This window comes from Rhinolophus hipposideros (assembly GCF_964194185.1).
Source record: "Rhinolophus hipposideros genome assembly, chromosome: 4".
NCBI lineage: Eukaryota > Metazoa > Chordata > Mammalia > Chiroptera > Rhinolophidae > Rhinolophus > Rhinolophus hipposideros.
The window spans coordinates 61,192,609-61,219,146 of NC_138050.1; the positions used below are offsets into that span (position 1 = coordinate 61,192,609).

The following is a 26,538-nucleotide window of genomic DNA, read 5'->3' on the forward strand; positions in this document are numbered from 1 at the left end:
CCAAGGAACAACAATAACTAAAAAGAAAAAGAAAGAAAAGGAGAAAAGAGAAATTGAAAAGAAAGAAAAGGAAACATTCGCCTCGGGGCAAATGATTCAAACAACCCTACACAAAACGGAGAAGGGAAAGTTTCTACCACTCTCTCATTGTCTTCTCACTCCCTACAGAGACTCTTTTTCCTAGGCTCTAACCTGTCTCTGTTAATAATTAAACTCTGCAGTGTTCCTGGGTAACTTACAAGGGGAAAGACAAATACTGTATGACCTTACTTATATGTGGAATCTGAAATAGTCAAACTCAAAGAAACACAATAGATTGGGGAGTTGCCAGAGGATGGGAGGTGGAGGAAATAGGGAAATGTTAGTTAAATGTTAGTCACACATTTCCAGTTATAAGATGAATAAGTTCTGGGGAGCTAATGTACAGTATGGTGGCTATAGTTAATAATACTGTATTGTATACTTGAAATTTGCTGAAAGAGTAGATCTTTTTTTTTTTTTAATTAATTTATTTATTTATTAGTTTCAGGTGTACAAAACAAGGTAATACTTAGACGTTCATCATTTATATCCCTCATACTGTGAACCCCCCTCCCCCCATCCACTATCCCTCCGACCTCACACTGAACCATCACATTATATATATAAAATTATAGTTGGCATTCATTAATGTTTAGCTTCTGGTGTACAATGCCATGATCAGGTATCCACAGTATCCCTGAGGTGGTCTCCCAAATAGGACACATGTCCATCGGATACCCAACAAAATCTTTACAACATTATAGAATACCTTCCCCAAATTAATTTTCAAAAAAACCCTGAGGCCATCTTGTGGTTACCAGCTGCTTCCAAATCCCTTCACCTTTCCCCTTATCCCCAACCCCCTCCCACACACCCATCTAACCACTCTCAGTTTTTTCTCTGCGTCCCCAAAACTGTCTCTGATTAGTTCATTCACATAGTCTTTTCTTTAGATTCCATATATAAGTGAGATCATATGGTACTTGTCTTTCTGAAAGAGTAGATCTTAAATGTTCTTGCCACATACACAAAAATGGTAACTATGTGAGAGTATAAATGTGTTAACTAACTTTATTGTTGTAATCATTTCACAATATTATTTGTTTATATTATATATCAAATTTATTAATATAAATGTTTATATTATTCCCAATATTATTTGTCAATTACACCTCAATAAACCTAGGTGGAAAATGGCCTCTCCCACAACCATTTGCATTTTGAAAGGAGGCTTTGAAAGAAGGAAAGAGCTTTTAAGACAAAGAGGTACAGATATAGTATCTTCACAGATGAGTCTGCCTTGATGCTAAAAAAAAGAAGTCCAGCAGAGACCTGTTTTAGTGTTCTGTCACTCTTGATTTTCCTAGTTGTTTTTTTTATTTTCATAGACTTATTGTTCATAGTTTCATCTAAGAAGTACCTCCCACCCCTCAGGGAGACAGAGAAGTATAGGGAGACATTGAAAGAAGACCTGAGCTGAATTATGTGGCAAGTAAAACACAGGTGGCCATTTGTCCACATTTGAGTGCAGACAGAGGTAAACCATATAAACTTTAAATCCAGTGTGATGTCAGAGGAAGATATTATAAAATATTAGTCTTAGAAATCACTTTTTAAAGAAGAACTACTTGGGGAAAATAATACAAAACAAATCCCCCATCTAAGGTATTTGGAGAGCTGGCTTCAATTCCCAGTTCTCTGTGAACTTAAAGATTGGAGGAGGTGCTGTTCAGGGTCTAACATGGTTCTAACATAGTTCTAACGTACGATACTGGACTTAGTGTGAGAAGGCCTGGATCAGTGTCTGGCTCTGCTCCTCCATAACCTTGAGCAACTCACGTCTCCAACCCTCCGTCTTCTCATCTGCTTTTGCAGTATAGACTGCCCCAAAACCTCATCTGAATAATCTGTTGATCAAGCCAAGTGACATTTAATACTTATTACAGTAGTAATTTATTTAAAAAGGGGGAGACCACCAGTCAGCAGTCTTAATAGTATCTCAGAAGGGATAGGTCAGGGATGGATCATTTTAAGGTTTGGGTTTAAGTGTTTTTAGGTGGAGAGATCTGATTGAGATTGGGCAGAGAATTCTTGCTATAAGAGTTTAGATCCTTTCTCAGTATAGACAAATATCAAGTCATTATGTTGTACACCTGAAACTAATGTAATGTCATATGTCAATTATACCCACTAAAGAAAAAAGCATCCAGGATGCAAAACAGGTCACAAGTATCTGTTATGGACAAGTAACCACTACTGTTCTGGGGAAGGCAGAACTGTGGGTGGGAGCACAAACAGGTGACATTCTTTTACTTCTTCACTGCTTTCAAGGCTCTTTCTCCCCTGTCTGGCTCCACATTTCAGTTAAAAGTTTTTCAGATGGAGTTTGCACTTCTGCTTTTCCCTTTTCTTCTTGCTTTGGGGTAATTTTCAAGAAGACAGAAAATAAATGACAACTTTATGCTGTCATCAACACTCTGCAAATTTATTTTGTGCCTTTTGAATTTTTAACTAAATACATCTATTACCTTTAAAAAATAAATACAACTAATTTTTGGAAACAGCATTTTTTTTTTTTTTTTAATGGACCTAGCTGGGCAGGGTCTTGGCCTGAGTCTTGATGAGAACTAATTATTTTTAGGTGACTGGTTCACCAGTTGAGTGACTTATTGTCCAGAGAAAAGGGCTAGTTCATTAGTATGTAGTTCAGATAAATGCATGTTTGGAAACTTCCTAAAGCGAACAATGAAATTATTTATTGGTTAATGGCCTTAAATCCTAGACAGGCATTTCCTGGAATGAATAGTAAAGTCATATTGATGGAGAGAACTTAGTTCTTGGTACTAATAATTAACTTGCAGGGCTGCTAGTGGTCTCAGTTCTCAAGGGACCCACACTCCCAAATATCCATCTTCCATTTGAAGCAGGATCCCCATGATTCCAGTATGTGGAATTTCTTATAAACAGGAAATTCAAGCCCACAAAGGAAAAAGTCTTTCAGAGAGAACGGGCCTTGGAGTTTGAGGTATTTGAATCATTGGTGGAATCACCCTTTTCTACACATAATGATCTTTAATTTGTGTTCTACTTATTCCTTTTTAAAATTAACTGGTGCCTTGAGAAATAGAAATGAATTTCTGGCTATATTTGAGAATTATTTGATAAGAAACAAAAGTTGGCCATTTTTATGGAACTTGAGAATACTGTCACATGTTTAAATGCAGGTGACTCATTTGGCATAAACAGACATCTATGTTGTGTTTTTTGGTTGTTTGTTTGTTTTTTTCAAGACTTATGTGGAGAGTGTTGTGGGAGACAAGATGTCTCACCACCTAAATTATTAAATCCTGGTTTGCTATTAAATTCACTGTTGTTTTGATTTTGACTATACCGTTCAGCTCCACTAAAGAAAGCTTCCTTCGAAAGGCAGTGACCTTTTCACTACTTCAGATGAAATCAAAACAAATAGCAGTGTGCTTTCAAAAATATCACTGCTGCTACTGAGATTTCTCTAATTCAGAGCCTTGAAATTGAGCAAAAATGCATTATTATCCCTGCTAGGCTGAATGCATAGAGAAACGTCAAAATAAAATAAACATTTTGCACTATTTTAGAAAGTTTCATTCTCTTGTGGTTTGCCATCAGTAACTCTTTTATTAGGACAATATCTTTATAGCCTTTTTGAATGCTCAGTCTGGTATGATATTTGCATTCTGATATTTAGATCTATGACAAAAATTTTCCCAGATATGCACTTATATTAATAATTTTTTAAAGTCTAAATAATAACCTTTAGTTGAATGCTATGTACTACAAAAAAAATTAAATACAATTAAATGACATATGTAGGGTTAGTTTTTCTCTTTTCATTTTAAGAGAATTATTTTTATTGACTACAAATACAATTTATATACTACATAAATGTAAATAAAATCACTACACATTTATTAAGCTATAGGTTTTTAAATGACATTAGCTGGATTTTCTTTTTGAAAGAAAGTGCCTCTAAGACATTTATTCATTCCCTGAAGACTATTTCTGTATATCTTCTATATGTCAGACATTTTCTGAGATACTGGACACATACATTATTTCCTCAAGGGGTTCACAATGTTTGCCCTTAGGAAATATTTATGACACTAGTTAGATGTAGGAGCCTTCAGTAATATCTCTAGATTTCTGAAAATAATGGGGACAAGAAAATTCATAGATCGTATAGTGATGGTTCCCTATTGAGTGACTTTAACAATGAAAATCATTTATCTAAAATGTACCATATAGTAAAATGAACAACAATCCCAGTATCTGTGTTTCATACCTTACATTATATTTCGTTATGCCATGAAAATGCCTTTTTTACATGAAGATAGAGGAAGAAGAAATGGGGGGTGGGAAAAGAATGAATAATTAACGTTTCTCAGATTCATGTATGGTACGAAGCTCTTGTGTATGTTATCTCATTTAATCTGTACAACACACCTATGTAGAAGAAATACCATTATTACCCCCATGTTATATATGACAAAACTCAATCTTAGAAGGATAAGTAATTTTTCCCAAGATTACATACCATGATAACAATCTTGGATATCACATCAATCATAATTATCAACTACAACATGATTTCCCAAATAGGGAGCCATATTTATGTGTCCCCAACAACTTATACAACTAAGTTCGCCCATTTATTAGAAAATAACTATGTGCCAAGCACTGTGCTCTTTTACATTCTCTCTGCCATTAGGTCCTCATAGCAACTTTGCAAGATGAAGATTAATAGCTCTCTTCTAGAGAAGAAGGAATTAAGGCTCAGAAAGGTTACCGGACTTACCTGAGGTCATGCTGTCATCAAGTCAGAGAGTCGGATAGCCAGGAATCAAACCCTGGCCTGTGTGACTCTGAAATCCATGTAGTAACCACCATACTATGCTTTTAAATTATGGAGGAAGCCATTCTCATGCTCACTGTTGACAAACTCTAAATCCCTTGTTTTTTCACATTTGTGGCTGCTCCTCAGGGTCCCCATACAGGTTATGCATGATACAAAGGTGCCAGATCAAGGGGGTAATTAGAAGCTGAAACCCAGCCCCCACTGTACCTGCTCAGGCCTATGACCGTTGCCAAGCGGCACCCCCTGGCAAAGGATTACGTCCCTCAAGAAGAAGGTGCATATTTTTCCAATTTATGCAAAGGTACCATATGGGCACTGGCATCCTTACTCTTTGGGGCAATTTAAATCTCTAGAACTATAACTCTTTCCAGTCTTTTCCTTCTCTCTCCACACCCTCCACAAAACTTCCGATAGTAGAGGGGAGCCAGCCATGTGTTATCGTAGGGTAATACATAGAAGTATCTTAATAGAAGATCTTTTGTTGGATTTTGGTTGCAACTCACATCCCAGGCCCTGATGGATGAACCAATTCAGGCAAAGTCCTTCTGGACTGGCACTGTGTGGACTTCTTGACACTGACCTACAAAGGTGGCCTCATTCCTTTCCAGGTTCGTACAGTCATATACAATATGCTGTGTTGATGTAATAGAAATGCAAAGAGGACAGACTTTGCAATCAACCACGCTTGGCTACAAATCTGAGCAGTGGTGAGTCCTGGGAAAGGCTCAGTTCCCTCATTTGTCAAGTGGGTATATAAGCAGCCTCATAAGTAAATGAACACTGTGCCATCATGTGTCACTTGGTAGCTCAGTAGCCAAACTGGGTTAGAATCCTGGCTTCATGGATATTTGACTTTGGGCAAGTTATTTAATCTCTCTGCACCTCAGTTTTCTCATCTGTTAAATGAGGTCTTAAATTAATAGACCCTGCCTCATAGGTGAGAGTTAAACAAGTTAGTGTCTGTAAAGCGCTGTGTAGGTAATTCTCCATTATTAGTAGTAAGTCCAAGAGAGAACCACAGTTGCCGCCAAGATGCAGGATATTGACAGTCACCTTCAAAGAAGATCCTCAAGGGCTTGCTTCAGAAGTCTCCACTGTTGCCCAGCAGAGACTGTATCTGAGGAGCATAAAATACTTTTGATAAATCAGTGTACCCTTTTCTCAGTTGACATCAAGTTTCTTGCTCACCCAGCTGGAAACAGTCTATCAGCTGCAGTTCTGTGCTCAGTTAAACTAGGCTTGCTAACCTCTTCAAAGTACCGTCGGATTATTTGTTCAGATCATTTGGCTGGATATTTGATGGATGTACTCCCCAACTAACAACATAGATTCATCGACCAAGGTTGACATTGCTTATTGCTAGCTAGAAGTCCCGGGCAAGGAGAACCGTGATCTTCTATAATGCCTGAAGTGCACTGTGACATTCTCCACTGCTTGGATGTGCCAGAAAAAAACAGTCCTATCTCCAAAGTAGAAGACCTAAATAGGCTTTGGGAGGAGACTAATCAAACAAGTGGAAACCAGTATCTTACAGAGACAACTAGCAGATGAAAGTGAGGGCGTGGTCAAGGTATTGGTAAATTTTGGACTGATTGACTTGGCAGGTGATGCCTGATTGTGAGCAGGATTTAAACAAAACAGTTGGATAAGAGGGGCTAATGAACAGGACACGAGGAGCAACTGGAACAGAACCTGCCATCAGAGGGAGCACAGACAGCTATGGCTGAGACCAGCATGACATCGTCTTCTTCAAGGGGTTGTAATTGCCTACTTGGAATCTTCAGTGTGCACAGCACATTGGAGTTCTGTAATTTCTGGGTGGATGACGATTTACCTAGGAGTGGTCCTTCATGGGCTGTCGGCTGAATGAGAAGTATTTCTCTTTGTCTCTGGCCTCTCTGATGGCCCTGTTCTCCCAGCTCTCTCTCCCCACGTGCCTGGACAGATGAACTGACACTCGGGCTTTCCTCTAGTCATATTCCTCTGAAAGAGAGGATGAACCTGATTTAGTAGAGATTGAGGAGATCATGGAGTTTTCTAGAGGAAGGAATTCACATTCCAGTGATTCCCTCAAAAGGGTCACCTATTCTTGTGTGAACATCATATATGAAAAGGGAACTTTGAGGAAAGGGAAAAGAACCTCTTCATTCTTATTCTGTTCTTTCTTGTCTAGACCCAGAGCTTTCAATTTCCTGAAGCTGTCCCAATTAACTGGGACAGCTAAGAGAGCTTAATAATGCAAAGCATTAGCATCTCACCCTATTTGTTTTTTCCCATTTGGCAAATTCTCCTTTTTGAATTATACAAGGTGTGATCAAACAATGCATTGAATATTTAAATTTTTAAAAATTATTACAGTAGAAGACATATTGTCATTAGTCCCCCTCAGAATACTTCCCCTTGCTTCAAACACACTTATCTCATCATTCTTGCCACTTTCTGAAGCAGTTCTGGAAGTTCTCTTTCGTGAGAGTCTTAGGTTGAACCCTAATGGCTGCCTCAATGTCCTTATCAATTCAAAACGTTTACATTTCCTGGTCATTTTGACTTTGAGGAAAAACCAGAAGTCATATGATGTCAGATCTGGTGAATAAGGTGGATAAGGACACAGCATAATGTTTTCATTTGACAGAAATTGCTGTACCAGAAGCAATGTGTGACATGGAGCTTTTCTGTTGTGATCACAAAATATGGTGAATACTGCTTCCAAGAGCCATCCAATGGAAAGGCAGGGTCTTCAATACAGGAAGTGGTGGGTCGAACCTTAGTAACAGTGTGTGACAAGTTTTAACTTGTTTGGTGCAGTCAGTTGGATGTGAGCTATGGTTGAAAAAAGGTGTTTTAAAGTGTGTCATCAATCATCCTCCATCATGACAATGCTCCATGTCACACATCGCTTCTGGTATACAGCAATTTCTGTCAAATAAAAACATTATGGTGTGTCCTCATCCACCTTATTCACTGGATCTGGCACGTTGCAACTTCTGGCTCTTCCCCAAAGTCAAAATGATTCAGGACATCAAGACAGCCACAACAGAGCAACTAAAGATACTCACAAAAGAGGACTTCCAGAACTTCTTCAGAAAGTGGCAGGAACGCTGGGATAAGTGTGTTCGAAGAGAGGAGGAATATTTTGAGGGGGGTTAATGGCAACGTGTCTTTTACTGTAATAATTTTTTTTATTTAAACATTCACCGTGTTGTTTGATCACACTTCATAGTTTCATTGGTTAGCCCAGCAATTCAGCAACTTTGGATAAAGTCATGTTAGTTCTCTGCAGCTCCACATTCTGGGCACAAGTAGCAAGATGCACTCAGTACCACTGACAAGGCCTGAGTGCCTGCAGCATCTCACAGACCTTTGGGCTTGACTTGCCAGCTGCTCAGTGGAATATGAGGGAGGAAACGGTGCTGGGCTGGACCTGTGGGTGAGAAGAAGGCAGACAGATACCCCTGAAGTTAAGTAAACCTCCTGACACATCAGCAACTTTTTATGACTAACATTTATCGAAAATAACCTGAAGTTTTAAGAAAACAGAGTGTAGCATATCAATATGCCCCAAATTGATTAAATATTAAATAATTAACATCCAATTTATTAAATACATTTAATGTGTTGTAAATAGTAATATACTACACACTAATTATTGATATTATATATATTAATGTTAAAATATATATTAATCAAAAATTTAATCTAAATATTACTGTAATATTTATCTATAATTCTATTAAGCTGCCTAGTTGTTGATTTTTCTCTTTAAGTTTTTCATAACACTTAAAAATTCTCGTGTAGATTAGTTGAAAGACTAAGTGGATAAATGGAAACTAAGTGTATTCAACGAACAGTAAACTGCGAAGATGAGATCTGTGGGTATATGCATTTGTATACAACATAAAATAGTGAAAAAATTCAAAGTTGCAAAATGTATCTTTATTGAAGCAAAATCTTAAATTTAGAAAAATTTAAATAAATGTGCTTATATATTGCTCTTTAACAATCAAACTTTCTTTCATTCAACCATTAAATTTGTTTATTCATATATAATTGACATATAACATTATATTAGTTTCTGGTATACAACAGTGATTTGAGGGATGTTTATGTATTGCAAAATGATCAACACAATAAGCCTAGTTAACATCCGTCACCATATATATTCTAAGATGTTTTTCTAGGTAGTACCTGATTTGTGATCATCAAAATATGTTATATTTCTTTGAGATAGTATCTGCTTTGTAGATTATTTTTGAATACTCTCCAAAGTAATTATAACGTTGTTCTGGATTAAGAGAGCTGCGGTTAAGTTTTGCCTAACAGATGCAGGAAGATATTTTAACAAAGTTTCTCTTAGTGCTTTATCGTTGGAGGGTAAAGGAATAAATATTATAGAAAAATGCATCTCTGTGGAAAAATTGGTTCATAAGGTTTATGCAACATTTGCCAAATTTTACTTTTATTATAATAAAAAGTTTAGTCTTTGCATTGTAATTTACATTTTTCTGAGTCAGTAGTTGGGTTACTAAAGTTGAACCCCAATGAATAATGTGGGGTTTCAGAATTTTATTTGATGAATTTTAATAGATTCACTAAAGACATGGATTTCCCATGAGTTAATTTTTTTATAGTATCTACATACAATAAGACATGAAAGGCTTTTTTATTTTTCAATCTGCAATGAAGTTCTAGTTGCCCATGTATTTATATGCCTATGTATAAAAACATTTTTATGAACGCAAGATTGGAAAGCACTAATCTGCTGTTTCTGTTAAAGAGCCATATCCATTTACTCAGGACTGGGCTGATTCACAAAGGAGTGGGGTATTCACTATGATAAAAATGCAGCTTTTTATTCAGAGCAGCAAGAGCCCATTACAAAGGAACTCACCCATTAGTATCCGCTGTTGTCTCTACTTTGGACAATCAACTTGTCACTTCAGTAAAGTCCAGGTAAGAGCCCTTCCCAAGAAATACTCATTATCTGTTGTCTTACACAATTATACAACCATAGTTTTACATAATTACCATGGAAAGACTATTTTCCTGTCATCTATTTATGTGATTACATTATATTGAACAACATCAGAAAATATTTTACAATATGTTATCTTATGGAACTCAAGGTTTGAGTAAAATCCCTCAAATTTAATGCTCTGCCAAGTTACACTGCCCTTCTTTTAGATGGTAATTATATTTAATACTAGATGGTATCGTGTCATCTAACTTTTCTATAATGAATGAAAATAATTTAAAGACTCATAAGCCTCTCTTTTTCATTACAGAATATACTAGCTTTCCCACACCTTTGTTCTGGAACATTAAGAAAGAAGACATGGAGACAGAGAAGAAAGAAACTGAGGACCCCCTGCTACTGTTTCTATAAACAACTAGTGGTGTTTAAAGGCTAATAAAGCTCCAAAGATCTCACATGTAACCATAATCTTTGAGCCAATTTAAAAATATTTTAGATGGAGAAATGTCAAGAAAAATAGAGACAATTTCTTAAGACATGATTCTCTTCCCTCAGCCTCCATAAAAGATTATATATATATATATATATATATATATATATATATATATATATATATATATATATATATATATATGTCATGTAAGGGGCAATTGAAATTCCACAGCACAAAGGCAATGCAGAAAAGAAGAAAAAAAAAGAAGAATCAATCTTTCATATGTTTTTTTTCAAAGGCTTGGCAAGAAACCAGGGGTAATATTTTTGCAACTGGGAATGTGTGTTTGCTGAAGAATATTCCCACATTTGAATCATCATCAGGGGTCCTAGTCTTGTTTTACTTTCAAAGGTAGAGAGGGCATAACATTAACCCCAACTGGGAAAAGGAAAATGCTTCACTGTAATTCTCCTCCAGGGAGCAGGAATAAAGGAATTACATATGCCTGCATAATGGAGAATTTCCTCACTCAGACAAGACAAAAGACTTCATTATTTTTCACCAGACACTTGAAGTCTTGTGCCTCCCAGTTCCAGAAGCCAAGCTGGCAGACATTTTTTTTTTTTTTTTTTTTTTAATATCAAGCCACTAGATGGAGTTTCTAGGAAACTGGCTTTCTAGTACCTGCCATTATGAAGAGATAGAAGACCCTGAAGACCTAAATACCTTGACTCTGTCCATCTTTCTAAGAAAAGCAAGACCTTCCCTCAAGACCAGTGTATTTTTTCAATGCCATTACCTTTGCTTTTCTCTACGCAGCAAATAAATGAACATTTTCTATCTGAAAATATATTTCTGCTATCTTTATGAGACCAAAAGGCATCTAAATTCTAATGAAAAATTAAAAGTAGCAAAATATGACTTAATTGAACATTCAAGTACATCTTCTTCTGAGGAGGTCTTTTACTAAAATATTGGTAACATCTTAAAAGTCTCAAATTCCTTATTGATAAAAAAAAATATTTCTTTAACAGCATTCACTCAGAATATAGATAAAGATTTATAAATTTTCTACTCGCAAGAAGCAATGTCTAATTTTTTTTTTCATAACAGTCTCAGGGTCTCATCTATTATAGGTATGCAGCTCATTTCTTGATGGCACAATATTCCAACTTGAAATAAAATTAAGACTATTTAACTTCTTTAAAAAGCATATTTCAAACACATGCTGTTTTGTTTGTGATTATTTCCATGCTTCATAAGTATGAAGTGATCGAAAAAGAAATTAAAATATTTGATCTTCACAGAATTTCAAGGTTCATTCATTTAACAAATATTTATTGAGCACCTACTGAGTTTTCTAGTTCAAAAGCCATAGGAGATACTCAACGGAAAGAAAGAGGTATCAGAGCATTTGGTCAAAGAAGAGATTGAACAAGAGCACTGCTAAATGAAGATGGAAACGTTTCCTTTGTTTTCGTGCCAGACTTGGAGGTGGGGTGCTGGGGTGTGGAGCTGGCACAGGAGACCAGTCACATTGATCCTGAGGCACCAAAGACGACCTCTCCAAAGGCAAGATGGTTCCATCTGCCTGACTTCACTTAGCTCAGATTGTATGGGTACCTTTGGAGCCCCAGACATGAGGAGGTAGGTAAGCAGCCTCTCAGAGAACAGGAAGATCCTGACAGGGCCCTCTCAGTGAGGAAGTAGAAATCACTGAGGTTTATGCTTAGCTCGAGTCACTTGTGACAACTTTTAACTGGCCCAGTGTTACTGAGCACTTTATTTTTCTCCCATCATTATCTAGTTTGAAATTGTACTAGCAAACAGTGTTATAGAAGAAAGTGGTAGGAAAAGGAAAGGAAAGCAAATGATTTTGCATATTATATACATTTAAATGGCTGTCTCAGCCTGCTTAAGCACAGGTTTTCTAATTGCAGGGTAGAGCTAAACGCCAGCCCCCCTCCCAAAATGAGTGAACCATAGTAAACAAAGGTTCACATGTATGGCTGAACCCCAGCTAGTTTTAGTACTATTTTCTGAAGTCTCTAGACCCAATCGGAAAGACAGGAGTAACCTCAAACCAGAGGGAAAGGGACTTGCTTCTCACCACGCTTGCAGCCATGCCATTGGTGGAGGAGATAGAAGAGATGTCACAGGTCGGGAGAGTCTTTCCAATAGCAACCGGTCTCCATGGAGACCTACTTGTCTTGTATTTAGAGCAGGGTGTCTCAGCAGGATTCACAGAGGCCACATGGGCATGGATTACACTGACCCAGGAGCTGGGACATCCTTCAGGCCCTCGAGTCAGTAGATGCAGTGCTAACTCTTCCCCAGCAAAAAATGCCCAGGCAGCCTCAGACTTGCCTGTGGGGAAAATTCAGGCAGTCCTTTATGACAGGCAGCTTAAAGCTAGTTTGTTCATTTCATATATAGCAGGACCCCCAACTCAAACAGGCACATTATAATTCAGTGTATGTGCTTTATATTTAAGGCCTATAAGTCTCAACTACTTTAAGGGGAGAGTCTTGTGATAAAAAAAAAAAGTTACTGAGATAGGGGCTTCAGGTTAAGTCTTCATAGTTTACACAAATGTCAGGGCTCTGTACGTCTGTGCCAGAATCCCACCGTTTTCCAAATAGGTTTGCTCAGGATGGCTTCATAATTTTCAGTTCTCTGGTGGAAAAATAATCCTTAGTATACAAATTATAAGATTGCACTATACCTTTGTCTTCTCAGCCTATTTACAAATGTGTCTTCCTATATGACATCATCCTAGTCCTGGAAATATACCCAATCTCCATATGTCATTGTCATAAATCCAATAAAATTGTCCAATAAAATTTTGACTTGGATTTTATCTCAAAATGGTTCATGTTGCTTATTAAACTAAGAATAGTGATTATTTGGGCTCTATTTCCTGCAATGTATTTCCATTCATTGCGTTTGTATGATTTTCCATAGGTGTTCATCAAAATTATCTTCACTGGCAACAAAAGCATTTACTTAAATATACACATGGCATCATAAAAGCTGCTGTTTTAAGTATGCTAAACAGACATACATCGTTTCTCAAATATCTTAACACTAAAACAGACAGTAATAGCATGACTCAAAGCCAGTCTAGAAATGCATTTTAAGAAACATAAATATAAAAGTGTTATGTACAGCAATGACAGTAATACAAGTGGTCAGGTGTTGAGCCAACATGGTCATACCATATAGTCATTGCATTTTAAGCCTATGAGTCTTCTTTGAGATCAGGGCCTTCTCCTCATGTTACCCATAAGGGAACTGAACTGAAAGGTCACTCAGCTAGTTCCTGACAGTGTCATCTCTGGAACACATTTCTCTTAACCCCTGTATTATTCTTTTTCCACCTGACTACAACATCAAGGGAATTTGTGTCATTTCCAGTTGGAGAGAGCTTTCTGGAGAAGAAATTTTGTTCTCTCCAAATCGTTCACACCACAGTCATCAGTCACCCAATTGTGAAAAAGAGAATGTGTTTCTAAAAGTCTTCAGAGTTTTGTAGCTGCGATATAAGTGGTAACTGGTTACCTGTAAGCCACAGGCTTTCGACTAAGGTTTCTCTAGGTATTGATTCCAGCTTTAGTTACTTCTGTTTATTGCTAATTTGTACCTTTAACTTTACGCTTTCTGATTTTCCTAGAGGTCTACAAAATCTTCTTGGAACATATATCCCATCATCCCAGGGGCCTGGTGGACAAATCCTCCCCTAAGGGCTTTTATTAGAAACTCCCTTGTCTAGATCCAAGACCAGCATCATGATTAACTACGGTCAGGCTGGCCCTACCGCTTAGAGAACCCTGACAGATGCTCTCCTATTTGGGGATCGAGGAGGCAAAATGTGTGGAGGGGTGGGGGAGGTGGGCAGGAGCTTTCTGTTTATTTTCCAGCCCCTCTTCAATAGCTATGACAGTTCTGTTTGTAAGTGTTCTTCACACAAAGCCTAAAGCTCCTTTTCCTCCATGGTTATGTGTCATTTGCTATATTTTACCTTATCATTGGTGTTACCTTAAAAATAATAAGAATAATGAGCAGTTATGCATTATTCATCCCAAGTGTACAGATCACGCATTTATCTTTGGCTTTTTTTCTTCCTAGAGCTTGCACTCGACAGCGCATGCTGAGTGGATCATTTGAGGGGCAGCCGGCAAAGGAAAGGTCAATTCTCAGTGTGCAGCATCACATCCGCCAAGAGCGCAGGTAAATACACCAGGAGATGAGGCTACCAAGAAATTAAGTGAAGAAGTTTTACAGAAAGTGTTCACTGTGCACAGCTCTGGTTAGAAGCTGGTTAGAACCCACCTACGTATGGGTTCTATTTATTGGTGGTAACAGTAAGAGATTCACAATCAGATTCGAAGATTCAAAAAAAAAAAATCTTGGAAAAAATCTTTTCATTGGCAATGGCCAAATCCTCACTTTTAAGATCAGAAGGAAAAATTCTGAATTTTGTTAGATGAGATCAAAGACATTTGGATGGACTAAAACTTTTGCTACAAAAAGAAATAATAAGATTTTGTGATGCTATCAGAGAAGTTGTTTATTTATTTATTTTTTATAATAGTGATTGCTTAAGTCAAAATTTGTTCTTGAGATGTCTTGACCCGTTGGTTGTGGTTGTTTTAGATCACTGAGACACGGATCAAACAGCCAGAGGATCAGCAGAGGGAAATCTCTTGAAACTCTGACTCAAGATGTAAGTTCTAAGCAGTGCTTTGAAGTTTGAAAACACGATCATGAAAATGTATTTAAATGACTGCTCCGACGATTCTAGTGCCTGGGTCTTTCTGTTACATTGTCATGTCTCCTTAGAGGACATCAAGAGACTCAGGAAGCAAATTAAATGGCCACGTACAGAGAAAAACTGTAGAAAATTCCAGACAACCCTCAAAGCAAATGGCTTCCCTAAGATAGTGACACAAAAATGACATATCAGTTGAATTTGACTGAAATTAAAGACATTCAAAACATTTGATAGGAATGATTCATATCACTACCTTTGAATGTTTACTATATTCCGAATAGTCTAGAATCTAGATCCAACGTCTGTAATTTCAGGGCTATACATACTAGGACATAAAATTTTATTTCTACAAGAATTTTTCTGTCATCACTCATTCGTTTATGTACTAACTCAATAGATGTTTATCACGTGTTCATTATACATGCCAGATCCTGTTCTAAGTGATGAGGAGTAGTGGAGAAATAAGACATCATCTCTGCCCTACAGGAGCTTACGTTCTAGTAAAAAAGATGATAAGCAAGGAAACAAATATATGATAATTTCCGTTTGTTTTTCATCTTCTTTTCATTGCTGTGACAGGTTGGCTCTGTACTGTAAAGAAAACTAAAATAGTGTAAAGAATTAGAAGGTGGACATTTGGGGGCAAAGATTGCTAGAGGATGGTCAGTATGCATGAGCTTCCTTCCACATGAGCCCAGAGACCCACATGAAGTGAAGGAGGGGACAACATGGAAGTCCAGGGATGCCCGAGGAGGCAAAAGTCTAACTTCTGGGTTAGACTCACCAGCAGCTCTGCCATGCTGAGATTACCATGAGAGGTAGAAAGCACATGCTAAGTAATTATCATTAGTGAAAGCTGGGTTAAAATATAAGTCTTAAATTGAGTCTAACTAACTTAGCTAAGAAAGCAGAGTCTTGAACATTCATAGCCAAGGATAGCATTTGAGAAAAGAGGTCTAGCAAAAGAAAGTTAGCAAAGCCTTGCAGTTTTTCATTCTGCCCCTTAATTCTTATTTCTGGAGTTTCTGGAATTTTCAGCATACTTCCTCTGCATTCAAGAAATTGCTATCCTACTCAGAGTAAACTCGCCTTACTAAGTGTTCCAGGTAAAATTAAGAATGAGAGAAGTTGGTGATGAGAACACCTGATACTACCATTACCCAATGTACATGGTTCTAATTGGTGCAAACATCTGTTAACACCATGATTTTTAAGCCAGAGTTCCGTCTGATATGATCCACCATATTGTCAACATGGATTTGTGATTGGATGCGACATGTGGCCTGTGTGCTTAACTATAATTTGAGGGTCAGCCATAGTATATGGAGAACATTTCTAGGCAAAAATTCACAGAGGCAATACTAGGTCAAAAGACTTTCCTTCAATGTGGTTCACTAGAAATTTGCAATATACTTAACAATCAAATTAGAACATGGCTTTGAAAATATGTGTTTAAATATACGCAATGAAAGGCTCTATTTGACTTATCCCAATTCCAAAGGTTTTTTTTTCCTTCTTCAAAGACATTTTGTTATATTGTCCACATAGATATACAACAAAAATCCATCCCCCATCTTCTCCATAGCAAAAGGTCATGAGTGTTCTGCTAATTTCATAAGAAATCTCCCCCAGTGTCTTTTCCTCCATAACAGAAGCAATTTAAAATAGAGTTTCACATTTTTCATTTATTCCAAATGATAAAAGCTACAAATAATTAAATCTAAGGAATATTGTCTGTAAAATCTATTCAATTACTTGAATAATGGCTCTCCATCTCCGGCAGAGTGAAAACCAGAGTCAAGGTCTTACATGGGCTGCCTGCCCTCCTTAGCCCTCTGGCCTCATCTTCTCCTCCTCTATTCCCTGTTCTCTGCCCACTGGCATCCTGGCTAGTCCATGTGCATACACAGAGACCCACTCCACCCTCTGGAAGGACAAATTTCTGCACAATTTTAGTGGCTGCATCCTTCTAGTTCTTGCTCAAATAGCAGCTTTTTATTGAGGCCTGCTCTGACCTATTTAAACTTGGAGCCTCTAGCGTTCTGGAATGTCCTTTGTTTTTAACCAGAGCACTAAACCTCTTTTAATATTCTTATTTTTATTTAATTTTTGTCTGTCTCCCTTGACTAGATCATTAACCCCATAAGAACAGGGATTTTGTATGTTTTCTTTTCCCTTTTGCCTTCTCTCCAGCACTACAATAGCACTCAGCTAATCGCACATAATTGGTTCTCAATAAATATTTTATTGAGCAAAATATCCTTTAGAGGAAAAAGCAAAAGAAACACCCTTGCTAAGATGACCATGGCCATTGAAATATATATAAAACAAAGACAGTTATTTCATTGTTTAAAATGATCATTTTGAGGAGTCTTCAAATGAGAAATTGTCCATTTTGATATACCCCTTTTAATTTATTTCTAGCATTCCAATACAGTGAGATATAGAAATGCACAAAGAGAAGACAGTGAAATAAAGATGATACAGGAAAAAAAGGAGCAAGCAGAAATGAAAAGGTATGGGGTGCTATGGTGTTTCTTGGCACTTATTTTGGAATGGCAAACTTCCTCTTAACTTTACTCTCCCATAAATTTTCCCTTCAAGGAAAGTGCAAGAAGAGGAACTGCGAGAGAATCATCCATACTTCGATAAGCCACTGTTCATCGTTGGACGGGAGCACAGGTTCAGAAACTTCTGCCGGGTGGTGGTCCGGGCACGCTTCAATGCGTAAGTACACTAACTTTCAGCCAGGTGTTTGGCCTGAGTCATACAAACAGCAGGGGGGGTTGTCATATGAGGAAGAAGGAACATGTACTCTTAATGGGGTCACAAAATAAACTGTGGGCTAATTAATCATGCTGCTCCTATTTGCTGAGCGGCCAACCAGGTGGAAAACAAATAAAGGTTGCTTTCCAAAAGTAGTTAACATTTATATAAAGCTCACGTTTATAAAGCACTTAACAGCAATGTTTATCTGTTCATTTTAACTATTGCCCAGTATGTTTATGTCAGTGTTATTAACTCCATATTTTATGCTGGAAATACTGAAGCAAAGGGAGACTGGATGACATGGTAGGATGAAAGGTCATTGCGTGCACCTTCTTTTAGACTGGTAGTTTCTTTATCGTCAAAATACCCTAATTGGTTTATTCTAGAATAATGTGAAATAGGAAGAAAGGTGACTAGTTTTTCTGCTACCAACTGTTACGAGAAGAAAACCCAGTGGCCAGTGTCTCTATGGAAGAAATGTGCAAGAGGCTGCTAACGTGGTAAACCTGTAGAACACTGCATTTGAGACGACAGCAGCCAATGTTAGCAGGCAACCAGTGCACGAAATGGAATTTTTGTCATGCAGAGCTTTAAGCAGATATCCTGAAGACATTAGTCCTGAAGGAAGTGTGAATACTTTCCCATCGGTAGTTGGACCTTCCCTGACAGCATCACTTAAGTAAATTGATCTCCTTTGTTGATAATCAGTAGCATATGATACTACCTATCAGGAGCTGAACTGTGCTCCCCCTAAAACAAAATTCATATGTTGAACTCCTAACCCCCAGTACCTCAGAATGTAACTGAGATTGGGACTTTAAAGAAAAAACTAAATTAAAATGAGGTCATTAGAGTGGGCCCTAATCCAATATGACTGACGTCCTTATAAGACGAGGAAATTTGGACATAGACACATATAGAGGGGAGACTATGTGAAAACACAGGAAGATGTCTATCTGCAATTCAAGGAGAGAGGCCTGAGACAGATCCTTCTCTCAGCCCTCAGAAGGAACCAACACTGCCAACACCTTCATCTCAGACTCCCAGCCTCCAGAACTCTGAGAAAATAAGTCTCTTGTTTAAGCCACTCAGTCTGTGGTACTTCATTACAGCAGCCTTAGGAAGCTAATACACCCTTGTAACGTTTCAGGGCTGGAGGAGAGCTTAGCAAACATTTAGTGTCATTTGTATCCCCCCCTCCTCTAAAAGAGGAAGGCATGCAGGTCAGCAGAGGTTAAGGGTTTCACTCAAGGACACCAGCTAGTGTATGGCTGTCTCTGACTGACACTCTATTGTTCTTTCTGCTGTCTAGAAAGACCTTCACCATTTAAAGCATTTGAGTAATAATCACTAAAAACTTCCCTAAGTTTTCACAAAGTAAAGGAAGAAGCTGGTACTTTAGAGTTGATTTGATCAGTTCCCAAGTGGTTTTTTCATCTGGCATTATCCCATTGGCTGCCTTCATGTTAACATCCAAATGTTAATTCTTTACTCCAGTTAGTGGGATGTAATTCTCCTTGTCAGCAATGCAGCCGATGTAGACCGAGGAAGACTTTGTTGTAACTGGGGGTACAAACGCCATCAGGGGCTTCACTGAAGATCAGCTCCCTGAAAGTAAAAGTTATAAATTCTCACCCCCAAGAAATTTTATCTAAATTACTCCACAAGATCGCAGTTAAATACAGGGTGAAAAACTCTATTGACTTGATACATAATTGATTAAGTAATTATGAGGAACATCTTTGAACTGCTAAGGCAAAGATTTTAACTGAGTGTTTTAAATGGAAGTCAAAATTTAATTTTGTAATATCCACGTCAGAAATCGTTGAATGGAATCACAAATTCTAAAATCAAATCTTGAGAAATAGAAAATTTTTCTTTCATAAGTATCAACTGCAAACTCTTCTGATTTTTCTTTCATCTAATGTTTTCTGCCTTCCAAAGTCACATATAGTTAGCATATATTGTAATGGACATTTTATAGAGGATAAAAAAGAGACTTTAGGTATAAGATGTTTATAAATACACTGCTGCCAAGTTATAACACCCTTGCTACATTGAAGAATGTTATGTTTATTCTCTCTTACAGATCTAAAACAGATCCTGTCACAGGAGCTGTGAAAAATACAAAGTACCATCAACTTTAGTAAGCATTACAAATTCTGTTTTCCATGCACATTTGAAGTTTCTGTATACTATTCTATGTTGCTTAAAAATAAATATAAAATGTTCCTTTATTTTCTTGCTATATCGTGCCATGAAATAGACGACTCGGGATTCATAAAAATATATGAGATACATTAACATCTCAGAAGTGTCTCCTCTGACTTTTAGCAGCCCTTCCTAGAGCATTTGTGTTCTCCTTTCTGTTTGGTCTTTGGCAGTGATTTGCTGGGACTGGTGACTTATCTGGACTGGGTCATGATAATTGTAACCATCTGTTCCTGCATTTCCATGATGTTCGAATCGCCCTTTCGAAGAGTCATGCATGCACCTACTTTGCAGGTACTGCTGCTGAATCTTAGCTCACAGCTCTGAGAAGAAAACACTGACCTGCAAGGTCACCGTTCATTGTGATCAAACTGCCTTTTGCCCATTTCAGATTGCCGAGTATGTATTTGTGATATTCATGAGCATTGAGCTTAACCTGAAGATTATGGCAGATGGCTTATTTTTCACTCCAACTGCTGTCATCAGGGACTTTGGTGGAGTAATGGACATATTTATTTATCTTGTAAGTCTTTGATTATTTCTTAAATGTAAAGTGTCATGGTTTTGTAAAACCTCCTGTATTTCTTGGTACAAGAGTGGTATACGTGAGTCACAAAGGTTTAGCTGCCAAAACTGAGTTCTTAAATAGAGTAGTCCATTATAGCCTAGTAAGAGGCATGCATATATAATCTACATTAAAAGTATTAAAAATATCCATGGAGATAGTTCAAATATATTAACCACATTCAGGTATACATAAGACATGCATAAAGTCTAAGATAGCAAATCCTAGTTTGCCCCCCACAATTCTGGTGGCCCATATACTAAAAACAAACAAACAAAAATCTATATCATATAATTGACAGGAGAGCCTTTGATTGCTAATTGCAAACTAAAGTGACTGTGGTTGGACCTTTTTCACAATTCTAAGACACAATATATCTGGCTAGGAAAGACCATTCAACTGTTTGGTTAAACTAATTTGAGAAACCATAGGAAGCGACTCAAAGAAATTTCATTTTTTTCCTATATGTCCAGCAAGGCATAAAAATCAATGTCTTTTCCAACACAGCAAGGAGAATTGTGACCAGTAACTGTAGTATGTTCAGATTGTTAATAAAATAGTGAGCATAGGTCAAGCATGAGATTTAGTATCTTTGATCAAATGAATTTCAATCCTGCTGACATCAGCGAAGGCTCCTCCAGTGTGTCAGTTAAGAGAAGGAGCAGAATGCTCTGGGGTACACAGTCAGTATGGGCACCCCGTTTCACTCCTGCATACACCTGATGACTTTCCCCTGGGGCTGCTAACAGGTCTAGATTGGGTTCATAGTTTAGAGATAAGAGACTTCCTGTACACCTAGTGAATGCGTGTCCCACATAACCCATGGAATCTCTGCTAAGGGAAAGTTGGGCCAGCTGGCTCTCAGAAAACGTAGATAGTAGAGGATAAATTGTATAAATTTCAGAGGTTATGTTTTCCCTCTAGGTGAGCTTGATATTTCTTTGTTGGATGCCTCAAAATGTGCCTGCTGAATCAGGAGCTCAGCTCCTAATGGTTCTTCGGTGCCTGAGACCTCTGCGGATATTCAAACTGGTGCCCCAGATGAGGAAAGTTGTTCGAGAGCTTTTCAGTGGCTTCAAGGAAATTTTTTTGGTATGCTACAGTTACCTTTGCTTCCAGTGCACATAGTCCAACTCTGTAATGTAGCTAATAAGGGAATAAAGAAGTCTTGCTTGTCAAGGTTAAGTCTACAATTTTGTTTTTAACCAGAGGATTATAAAGGCACTAACAAAGCACAACACACATTCAGAAACATTACCCATAAATGCTTCTGGCTTATCAGCATATTTAATTCGACAAACATTTTTAGTAAATTAAAGAGAAGCACTCTGGAAAGTACGATGAAAGGAGAATTCAAAGAGGTAATATTTGCTAACACTTCCCTTTCTAACTCTTGACCCTAATTTCTATTCTGGATTTTAGTTTCCCAGTCAGGAAATTAAGGATAAGAAGATTCAACATCATCCACTTCACAAATGATATTAGGAATTAACATATTTGGGTTCATAATTTCATTCTATATGACCCTTAAAGCATATAGCAATAGAATTTGTCTCTTATTTTTAGAATGTTAACATAAAATAAACTAAAAAATTTACCATACAAGTATACCCTAGTTTAAGTAACCTAAATGTTCGGTAATGAATGCTTCCAAATGTGATCAAGAGGAAAAACATTTTTTTTCGTTGAGTAAACATTGTTTTAGGGTCTTCTAAGAGCAGGGCTGCAGATAAAATGACAAGTAAGAGGCTCATTGCTTATAATCTGTTCCAGAAGGATCTTTGCCCTACAAAGGAGTGATCAAAGGATTCTTTTTATTATTATTGAATTCTGCTTGTGCATGGAAAGCATGAATTAATTTACATAAGGCTGTCTGTTGGTGGGAATGCAGACTGGTGCAGCCGCCATGGAAGGCAGTGTGGAGATTCCTCAAAAAATTACAAAGAGAATTACCATATGACCCAGCAATCTCTCTCCTGGGTATCTACCCAAAGAATTTGAAATCATTTATACATAAAGACACGTGTGCTCCAATGTTCATTGCAGCTTTGTTTACGGTGGCCAAGACATGGAAACAACCAAAATGTCCTTTGATAAATGAATGGATAGAGAAGTTGTGGTATATATACACAATGGAATACTATTCGGCAGTAAGGAAAGATGATATAGGAATATTTGTGACAACATGGATGGATCTTGAGAGTATAATGCTAAGCGAAATAAGTCAGACAGAAAAAGCAGAGAACCCTATGATTTCACTGATATGTGGTATATAAACCAAAAACAACAAAAGAACAAGACAAACAAATGAGAAACAAAAACTCATAGACACAGACAATAGTTTAGTGGTTACCAGAGGGTAAGGGGGGTGGGGGGAGGGAGATGAGGGTATGGGGGATCAAATATATGGTGATGGAAGGAGAACTGACTCTGGGTGGTGAACACACAATGGGATTTATAGATGATATAATACAGAATTGTACACCTGAAATTATGTAATTTCATTAGCATTTGTCACCCCAATAAATTTTTAAAAAATAAATAAATAAAACTTAATTTTAAATCATAAAAAATAAAAATTACATAAGGCTGTTTTATAACTTGCTTTCTAGAAACACAGCTATGGTGAGAGAATAACTGCAGTTGTAGTTGATTCAAAGGTATTTTAAAGACAGATTGTAATGTTATTATAAGCATGTAAATGCCAACTTTTTTTAGAGATGTGCTTAAAATTCTACATTTTCTTTGCAATAAATCCATAAAACAGTGGATTTCACAGCTTGAGTTGAAGGAAAATGGAATATCACCTGATGGCTAATGTATGTGCATCTTTGACCCTTGGTAGATTTTAGAAGAGACTCTGTTGTTCCTTTCTCCTCATGATGTTTCTGTGTCATTTTAGTATAGTTAAGGTATATTTTAGATTATTCAATCAGTACAGATCAATAGTTTGTTCAGTATTTTATCCTTTGCCACTGTCTCTGTGGAGACCAAGTAGTCATCCAGCAGAGGGAGCAGGAGTCAATTAACAAGTTATTTTGTTTTTTAGGACTGAGTTATCTCTCCTCTTCTGTGAGCAGCACACTCATACGCCCTCATGCTCACAGGAAAGCAAAGCCACTGCCCCTCTAATTTGTGCTCTGATAATAGAAATATTAATTCATTTTGAGAAAAGTGGGGAAAATATAGCTATTTAAGTATTTATCTTTTGTTTCATTAAGTAAAATAGACCAAAATGTTGACTTTAAAATCAGAAAAGCCTAAGTCATGTCAAAAATAGCTTACCCCTTTATTTACATGAAAGTCATATGTTTTTATCCTAAAAATTCAAAACCTATTGTGAATTTCCTTCTTTTAACATTCCAGTAAGGCTAATTGAATGGCCTATGGTGGAGAAGTTAAAAGATATCATCAAAAGATCATGAATTTCCCAAACTGTCTTTCATATCCCCGTGGCAATTTTGTGATTAACAATTGTGCTTTCTAATCCCCTCACCTTCGCCCTCATCCTCACACCCCCTCCCAGCTAGCAACCCTCAGTTTTTTCTCTATATCTGAGACTATTTCTGATTAGCCTGTTCATTTATTCTAGTCTGAAGATTTCACATATAAGTGAGATCTTATGGTATTTCTCTTTCTCTGTCTGACTTATTTCACTTACTATAATGTTCTCTAGGTTCATGGTAAGATTTCATTTTTCTTTATGGCCGAGTAATACTCCATTGTGTAAATGTACCACCGTTTCTTAATCCAGTCATCTACCGATGGGCGTTTCGGTTGTTTCTATGTCTCGGCTATTGTGTATAGTGCTGCAATAAACATAGGGGTGCATAATTTTTTTCAAATTAGCATCTTGGATTTCTCTGGATAGATACCTAAGAGTGGAATTGCTGGGTCATAGGTAGTTCCATTTCCAGTTTTTTGAGATACCTCCATACTGATTTCCATAGTGGCTGCACCAATCTGCAATCCCACCAGCAGAGGGATCCCTTTTCTCCACATCCGCGCCAGCACTTGTTGTTTATTGATTTATTCTGACAGGTGGGAGGCGGTATCTCATTGTGGTTTTTTTGTAGGGTATTTGATGGACGCTTGTCTTATTAGAGAGACAACTTCATGGACGGTGTAGGTGCCTGACCACTGCAGTGTCACCTGAAGCTAAAGCTGAATAATAATGAATGTCAACTATAATTTTATATATATATATATATGTATGTATGTATGTATGTATGTATGTATGTATGTATAGTATAGTCACGGGATGTGGAGTACAGCATAAGGAATAGAGAGTGGAAATGTAATGGCTGTATGCGATGTCAGAGGGGTAGTAGATTGGGGGAGGGGGGTTATCACTGTGTGAGGGGTGTAAATGTCTAACTATTACATTGTTTTGACACCTGAAACTAATAAAAATAAATAAATAAAAATAAAGTGCACTTGACACACAGAGAAAAAAGATCATGAATTTCGTACAATGGTATCAGAAAAGTCCTGTTTATATCGCTGTTTGAACCAAACCTTCTGTTTAATGTTTTACGAAGAGATTTGATATCTCACCAATTTCTTTCAGGTCTCCATTCTTTTGCTGACATTAATGCTTGTTTTTGCAAGCTTTGGAGTTCAGCTTTTTGCTGGAAAACTGGCAAAGTGCAATGATCCCAACATTCTTAGAAGGGTAAGATGCTTCTGTCTATCTTTTGGAATTAAAAATTAAGGTAGTTTATCAGCCGTTGGTAAACATGTGCTGAAGCTACTTTGAGAACCCCCTGACAAAACTCTAAGAAGTCTCTTCCTATGAACTCCTTTTGCTGAAAGGAAAAGGATTTCTCTTCTTCTGACAAAGGTTTATAAGATTAAAAGCACATGACAAGGAATTCTACTCTTCTCTCCTATTGTCAATCCACTGTGACATCTTCTGCATAGTCTCCCAAAATTCCAGATGTTTATAGCTGTGAACCTCAGAAACTTTCCCTATAAGTCTCCCCTAACTTAATCCTTCCTCTGTTGTCACATGAGACTCATGTCAGCAAACAGCTTCCCCCAAAAGTGCAAAGGACTTTAACGCCCCTTTTTAATACTGCTCCACTCCAGCATTCTCCCCATGAGGAAACCAAAGCCTTACATAAGCTCCAGTTGCCCAGAATCTTCCCCATTATGACAACCAACAAAGACCCAAGCTTGAAACTTTTGCTACTGCTTTTTTCTTTAGATGGTGATAGTAAAAGGAGACTAGCTGCTGAAACAACCCCAATATTTCAGTAGCTGAACATAATGCAATGAATACATTGCATCTTGGTTGGATAAGTTGGACAGCTCTCCTCCAATTGACCTCTCAGGGACTCAGGTTTCTTCTATCTTGTGTTTTCACCCTTCACTGTTTTCAAAGTCTTTTCTGTTTAGCTGACCCATAGGAACAGAGAACCACCTTTATCTGAGAGGGCTGCGGGCTGAGCCTAGAAGCTGCACACCTCATTACAACTCACATTTTCCTGGAAAGTGCATGGCTTCACCAGACTGGAAGGGAGACTGTAGTTTAGTGGTATAGAAAAAGGGACACAGTTTGGTTAATAATTAGGCAATCTCTGCTACACCATCCAATGTCCCACTCTCTTAGAATTCTGCCTTATGTTACAAATAGACTAATGAAGTAAAGTAAGTACTGCTAATGTATTAACTAGCAAAAGTATCTCATTGTTCATACAGGTAAGATAATGCCTTGAGAGCATTAAAACATATGTTTCCAAAAGGCTTAATAAAGCTGAACTACAATACATATTTCCAGCAACTATGACTATTTAATATAGATTATGAAAATTCCTACATTTTCAGGTTTCAAATTATAAAAATCATTAGCATTCTAATTATTATAAAGTACAACTAACATCTTTGTCCAGGCAAAATA

At 37.3% G+C, this 26,538-nt stretch overlaps 1 protein-coding gene across 1 annotated transcript in view; it reads left to right on the plus strand.

The window, feature by feature from the left end:
• The window catches only part of NALCN (sodium leak channel, non-selective), a 318,494-nt gene that overhangs the window by 254,366 nt on the left and 37,590 nt on the right, over positions 1-26,538 (plus strand). The window contains 9 exon segments of the mRNA XM_081047253.1: positions 14,446-14,547; positions 14,974-15,043; positions 17,516-17,607; positions 17,696-17,818; positions 19,950-20,006; positions 20,245-20,365; positions 20,463-20,594; positions 21,561-21,728; positions 25,207-25,311. Coding sequence (XP_080903379.1) covers positions 14,446-14,547; positions 14,974-15,043; positions 17,516-17,607; positions 17,696-17,818; positions 19,950-20,006; positions 20,245-20,365; positions 20,463-20,594; positions 21,561-21,728; positions 25,207-25,311 — 970 coding nt within the window.